The sequence below is a fragment of the Cariama cristata genome, unplaced genomic scaffold (assembly GCF_000690535.1).
Source record: "Cariama cristata isolate BGI_N322 unplaced genomic scaffold, ASM69053v1 scaffold18337, whole genome shotgun sequence".
Classification (NCBI taxonomy): Eukaryota; Metazoa; Chordata; class Aves; order Cariamiformes; family Cariamidae; genus Cariama; species Cariama cristata.
In genome coordinates, this window is record NW_009627274.1 from 1 (window position 1) to 6,958 (window position 6,958).

General features: G+C 35.3%; 1 protein-coding gene across 1 annotated transcript in view; it reads left to right on the forward strand.

Annotated features, from left to right (window-relative positions):
* Nucleotides 1-869: 869 nt before the first annotated feature.
* Nucleotides 870-6,958, forward strand: part of LOC104164908 (RNA-binding protein 26-like) — a gene marked incomplete at its 5' end in the record, with an annotated part of 24,972 nt that continues 18,883 nt past the window's right edge. Inside the window, 3 exons of the mRNA XM_009704389.1 lie at nt 870-998; nt 3,240-3,314; nt 4,000-4,170. Of these exons, the coding sequence (XP_009702691.1) occupies nt 870-998; nt 3,240-3,314; nt 4,000-4,170 (375 nt within the window). The remainder of the gene's footprint in view (nt 999-3,239; nt 3,315-3,999; nt 4,171-6,958) is intronic.

The window sequence follows — 6,958 nt, forward strand, 5'->3', positions numbered from 1 at the left end:
TATATATATAAAGTATTTTAAACTCCAGGAAATTATACCAATTGCATGATTGCTGTGATTTGCCGACAAGGTGGTCAAGATCATGCCTATATTATCTTCAACACTTAGCCATGGATTTTTCGATACTAACATGCCCAAAATGTCCTTTAAGGAACATGACAAGAAAACAGAATAGTCCAAATCTTCAGGTATTGTGGAGATGTACATAGTATATTTTAGAGAGGTTGTAAAGCAGATAAGTGTGTTCTCAGTAAGTCATGGAGAATTTTCATACCTCACTACAACTGTAGGAAAGAGAACAGAGAGACGTAGGAGTCTCTTTCTTTGCTATACGATGTTAAAGAATTCCCTGTACTTGAGTTACTCTTGCTGATTGTACAAGCTCTACTGTGCACAATCTGCATATAAAAAGGAACTATTATATCTACTTTGCACCTTAATCTCTAAAATTGTGTTGAATTTTTGCTTGGAAAATTCATGCACCCATGAAAAATTGTATTTTAAACTTCAGAACAAAAAAAAGAAAAACTTCAGTTATTCTTGGGAAAATCTCAGACTTCTGTTTCTTTAATTATGCTCAAATATGTAAAATTTTATATATTTGAAACTTGGAAGTATATATGAAATCCCAATGGGAAGGATTTATAATCTGACGTTTATAATTCGTATGTATCTGATGTGGTGCTGCCTCTTTAAAAATTGTTTAACTTCAGGAACTCCAAATATAATTGTTACACCGGATTTTTATATTCCATATCATCAAAACAGACAAAAGAAAAGACGCTTACATATTTTTAAGCACTCATGTTTTTTTTTTTTTTAAAAATTGAAATTCACTGGCAAAAAAATAAAATGATTTCCTCCTATAGGTTTTATCCACTTCTACTGGCTTGACAAAAACTGTGTACAACCCTGCTGCTTTGAAGGCAGCACAGAAATCTTTGCCTGTTGTTTCCACTTCCGTGCTAGACTCTAATGAAGCACAGAAGAAAAAACAGGTAAATTAAATATGCTTCTTTATAAAATGGACCTAGAGTGGGAACTTGTGACCACTAGAGATAGTGCACTATGTATATTCGTCTCAAGAGCATAGATGAAACTAATTATAAGATTAAATGCACTATAATGGTTTCTTTTCAAAGAACAAGAAAATTCAGCGTTGTTTTGTTATTTTTTTTCAGTGTATGTTCAGGCAGTGTAAGCAGATTTAAAACTCTCTAGGAGTTCAAAATGTGAAACACTTTTTCCTGGAAGCAGATTCTCCATGTTGACGCATGAATTGTCTGTTGTGAGTGAGAAGGGAGTACAGTATAGTCACTACTCTTCTCTATTAAGCCTTTCTGGAACTGGCCTTTATTGTCGTCAAACTGGCCTTTATTCTCAATGTATTTTGTACTTGTGACCAAAATTGTTTATTTACTTGAGAGAACTGAGAACTGTATGACCCTGCATTTTGTTGTTTCCAAACTGTAGTTCTCCTACATCCATTTTTATTTTTTGTGTAGTACTAGGTTTTCTCTTTTTTTTTTTTTTTTTTTTTTTTGGGATGTTAGAGATGAAATGCAACAAAAATGAATTTAGCCTTGAATAAGTCACTCAGCTGTAGTTTAACTTGCTTAGAATTTTCAAAAGAGTCCAGTAAAGCTCCTGTCTCAGGTTTATCCTTATCATTTAGAAAAACTAAATATAGGCCAATGTTTATCTTACTGGCTTCAAACCACAAATTAAGAGTTCAATACTAAGTTAGATTGAAACAGAAGTATTGAAAGCAATGTAATCGTTAAAGAAAGATTTTAGCCTATTGGTAAACTTCTGTAACTAATGTCTAATATAATTTGAAATAGCAGTTTGTAGCTGCATGTCAGCTGTGACATTGGTCCAGACTTGAAAGAATTCACTTCTGATTTTGGGATTTCATTTCATATTTGTCCCCTAAAACATGTTTTTCAGAACTAGAGCCTTTACCTTTCAAGATGCTAAGTGCCTGTGAAATGGCAAAAAGCTTGTAATAAAATTATTGCCTCATCATAACAACTGTAGGGTTTGTTTTTTTTTTTAAGATACTGAAGTCATGCTAAGTGATTGGATCTTTTTTCATGTGCTGTTGTGCTCCTTCCTCTCTTCAGAGATTTCTGTCAGAATATACTAGTACTTGTGAAAAAACATGATTTTGTGGGACTCACTCCCTTCTTTCTTCCTGTCTCCCTAGGTTTTCTTGGTATTCATCCCCTTGTCTTATCTTCCCTTTCCCTTCAGAAAAATGATGGCACACTGTATTGCAAAACTAACATTTCATGCAGCAGAATTTGGCAGTATTTGGGAAGACGTACAGAAACCTTACTCCTATTTCTTTTTTATGGCTACTGTGCATTTACACTCTTTGTATAAGATAATCCACTTGCAGTCTGATCCCAGTTGGTTGGTGATCTTGAGGTGCAAAATCATCTACCTCTTGTCTTTTATCTCATTAAATACGTTGATATCAAAGCTCTTAATTGTTTTCTGCAAGTATCCTACTGTCTGAGACTTTTACATTCTGTATCTGAGAGCAAGAAGCAGTTGCTTTCTCTCAAGCAGCATTAGTAGGAGCTGAGCACAGCAGCTGTGGCATCTCCCCCTGCTTCTCCTTCTGAGTGCAGTGCATCACAAATTTATCAGTTTCAATTCATTTTCATTTGCCCATTACAACATCAGCGTTTTATTTTTAGCAGATTGAGTGGTAGTACTTGTCGCTTCCAAGTTACAGCAGTCAGACACAAAAGAGACGGTTTTCTTTGAGTAACCCTTTAATTTTAGAAAATAGAATGTGTTTTCTTTTTTTCTTGTAACAGTACTGGAGAATGTGTTTTAATTGATGAACTTGATTTACAGTTGCTTTCAAGATACTGTCCTTGGACATTTAAACTCCTGTATGTTATTTCTCTTGTGGTAGTGTACTATATTACCTTCCAGCTTTCAGTGGAGTTGTGTAAGGGGTTACTTTGTACGTAAGTAATAATGAAGTCTTCCCAGCACAGATCTAACTAAGAAAGGTCATGAGAGCCTTCACTAATGTGGTGATGCATTGTTTTCCAAAACATAATTTGAAATATTACCTATTAGTACCTTGAGTTTCTGTTACTAGTCTTTTTCCTGTTATTGTAAATTACTACTGTATAGTTGTTAGGTATAGTATATTATTCTTCTAGCATTATTTTTTCAAAATCTAGAAACTTTCTGTAATTTTTTTGTGCTTCTAGGAAGCATTACGACTTCAACAAGATGTGAGAAAAAAGAAGCAAGAGATCTTAGAGAAGCACATTGAAACACAAAAGGTAAAATGTTATCATTAAAGAAAGTCAGCAATTCAGGTGTAAAATCTCAGTTGACTTTAAAATATGTCACAATTTGTAAGGGTGAACTACGAAACTGGCCTATAAAGTAAGTGTTCTCTTAGAGTGGTATTATCACATTATTTTAAGTTTAGAGTTTTAATCTAACTTTTTAGTTCACTTAAAAAACTACAAGCTTGTGCAATTTAGGTGCAATTTTAGTTGAAATTGTCTAATTTGGGTGCAACACACATATGTTTTTTTGGGAGAAGTGAAAGCCTGGGAGTTCTACTTGACAAAGAACAGGAGAGACTGATGTAGAAAAGTATGTATGACTGTACTAAGGCTTAGGAGGAGAAAAAGGCCAAGAAGTCATTCAAGTTGAATAAAAATTTTGAAATAATTTAAGTATGTAGAGCAAATTTGTCTAAATGAAATGGAGCTGTGAGATATTCATTAGCAAATTAATTAATCAGAGATTCAGACAAAGATTTTAATATAAGCTGTTAAAAGCCCTATGTGTTGAGTTTGAAGATCACAGCAAAAGAAAGGTAGTATTCTGTTTTTCCATTAGTTGTAATGAGTACTGGAAAACAGTAATGATTAGAAATGTAACATAATAATATGGAAAACTGTAATAATAATTGTTAAGTAAACAGATTTTTTTCTTTTTTTTTTATTTGGACAGATGCTGATTTCAAAGTTGGAGAAGAATAAAGCCATGAAGTCAGAAGATAAAGCAGAAATCATGAAAACACTGGAAATTTTGACTAATAGCATTACCAAGTTAAAGGATGAATTAAAAGGTGTATCACCAGCAGGAGGGGCTCCTTTAAAAAGCATGAAAACTAAGACTCAGGTACTCAAGTTTTGGTCAGCTTTTTAATCAGATGAATTCATACACATGTCAGCAGAATAAAAATATGCAGCCACATCAGCAGTGTTTAGAACCATACTGGTTTAATTTTGAAATTGTCTTTGAAGAGAGATTGGTTTTGCCTTCTTTTTAAAGGAACATAGTTCATTTTAAACCCATGCTGTTGTCTAAAAGGTTTACACACTGTTACACAGGTATTGCATCATCTGGAAAATCAAAAAAACAAAACAAAAGTCTTACGATTATTTCTTCTGCCTTATCGGATTTTGTGTATGGTCTATTGCTTTCTTAAATTTTGAGTAGAAATCATGAAGACAATATTTCTTATGCAAAAGGATTATCATTATGAAACACAGATATCTTCTGGTCAGGTTTAATACACAAACTGCTTCATGAAACTAGTTGACGAATGCACTGGTACATAATTTTCTGGGTCTTTTTATGTCACTGGAATTTTTCGGTATATTAAGCTTTTTAGACTGAAGGTTATGCTGGTCAGTTTTCTTTTGTTCTAGCTAGCCATGTTTGGGTTGTACCTATGAGTGGAGTTTCTCTCCTCTGCTATCATTCTTGTTAGTATATGGCTATAATCAGCTTCCCAGCTGCTTAAAGATGCAATTATATTGCCTTTTTAAAATGCAGTATTTTTGCTTTGTGTAGAAATATTTGTTCCTAAACAGGTCACAAGGTGATTAAGAACTAAGCGAGACTTTGAGAAATAACGTTTGAAGAAATTAATAAGTGTTCTTTTAAATGTATTACAAACTTTTCTTGGTTTATCAAGCGAGGAAGTGCATACTAATAAAAGAGCAGATTTGTGCACAGTGTATTTTACAGTAAAGACAAAAAGTCTTTATTTTTTTTCTTGCTGTTTTTATTCAGTTCTTAAATCTTCAGAATGCTTAGTCTTCTCTTCTAATGTTTGGGATTCTGCTTTAGAAAGCTGGTGTAATGTTACAACACAGATTTAATTTAAATGGATCATTAGTTTTCAGTTTCAAACAGCATTTCTGCTGCTTTGTTTTACATAGAAATACAGGCATTAAAAATAACTGCAGTGTAAATTACAATGATGTATAGTTTTGAAAAGAAATATCAAAAAGAAATACTGAAATGACCTGTATGTACTCACTAGCTTCTTACATCGTTCATCAGTCAGGAAAATGTTGAAGCAGCCTATTTTTATCCTGAAAATGGGTGTAGTTTATAATTTCTGGAAGTCAGTTTATACCTCTTAAAACAACTGCAGTTGCAGTGGAATATTCTACTGTGTTTTAGAGGGGGAACTAAGGGTAGTAATCCCAGAATTCAGACACTGCGATAGTAAGATGAAACTCTTCTTTTTTTTGGAGATGAGAGAAGTTGAGGTTTCTTTAGTATTTTTATGTTTTTGAGAAAGCGTGGATGTTGTATGGTGAGAAAAAGTTTCTGAGAGATCTGAAGGAAGTTAACCTGCCTGTAGAGTGAATTTGAACTATAAAAGTCCTAGAAATTGACAGTGTTTTTAAAGCTGCATTTTACTGTTAAAGTCTCATGTTTTTGTGAAACACTCTTCTGCTGATAGTGTACAGTGCTTCGTAAATTTGAACAGGAAAAAATAGTTTATATCAGTTTTGATCCAAGAATAACAGTTGGTTGTGGATTTTGTCACATGCAAGGAAGTGAATCCAGACCCATAGAAATGAAGAAGCAAGTTGCATCATGAAAACATGGCAAATTCTTGAGTAGTAAACTTAAATGCTTGTTATTTTATCCTGAGAGTGGTCCAGTAAATTCTTGGAGTGCACAAGAAGATTGCCCAGTAACATCAAATTGCTCAAAATGATTGAGATTGGAAGGGATCTCTGGGGATTGTCTTGTTCCATCACGAGGCACCACTAGGAAGAGTCTGGATGTTGTATGGATGATATTGCCCCCTGCCACCTTTTCTTCCTGAAGTTAAACAATCCCAGCTCTGTGAGTTTCTGCTCATATAGTAGGTGCTTCAAACCCTTAAATCGTCTTTGTGGCCTTTGGCTGGACTCTCTCCAGTGTGTGTCTCTTGCACTTCAGAGCCTGGAATTGGATACAGCACTCCGTATGTGGCCTCACCACTGTAGAGGAGAAGGATCACCTCCCTTGATCTGTTGGCAGTGCTCTTCCTAATGCAGCCTACGAGGCTGTCAGCCTGCTTTGCCATAAGGACACATTGCTGGTCCTTGTTCAACTTCTTTTCTTCTACCAGGACCCCTCAGGTCCTCTTCATCTGAGCAGCCCCCAACTTGTACTGGTGGCTGGGGTTATTCCTCCCCAGATACAGGACTTGGCATTTCCCTTTGTTGAAATGCAGGATGTTAGTCCTGCCTCATTTCTCCAGCATGTCAAGGTCCTTCTGAACGGAAACACAATTAGCTGGTGTACCAGCCACTCCTCCAAATTTTGTATTGTCCACAAACTTGCTGAGGGCACACCCTGTCTTACCATCCAGGTCACTGGTGAAGTTGTTAAACAGTAGGGGCTGCTGGGGTATGCCACTAGTGACTAGTCTCCAGCTGGACTTTCTGCTGCTGATCAGAACCCTTTGAACCCAGCAGTTCAGCTAGTTTTCAGTTTATCTCACTGTCTACCTATCTAGTCAGCACTTCATCCTTTTGGCTGTGAGGATGTTGTGGGCGACAGTATTGAAAACCTTACTGAAATCAAGATAAAACAACTTCCACTACTCTGCTGTTGTCCACCAAGCCAGTCATCTCATTGTAGATGGCTGTTAAGGTCAAACATGATTTCTCTT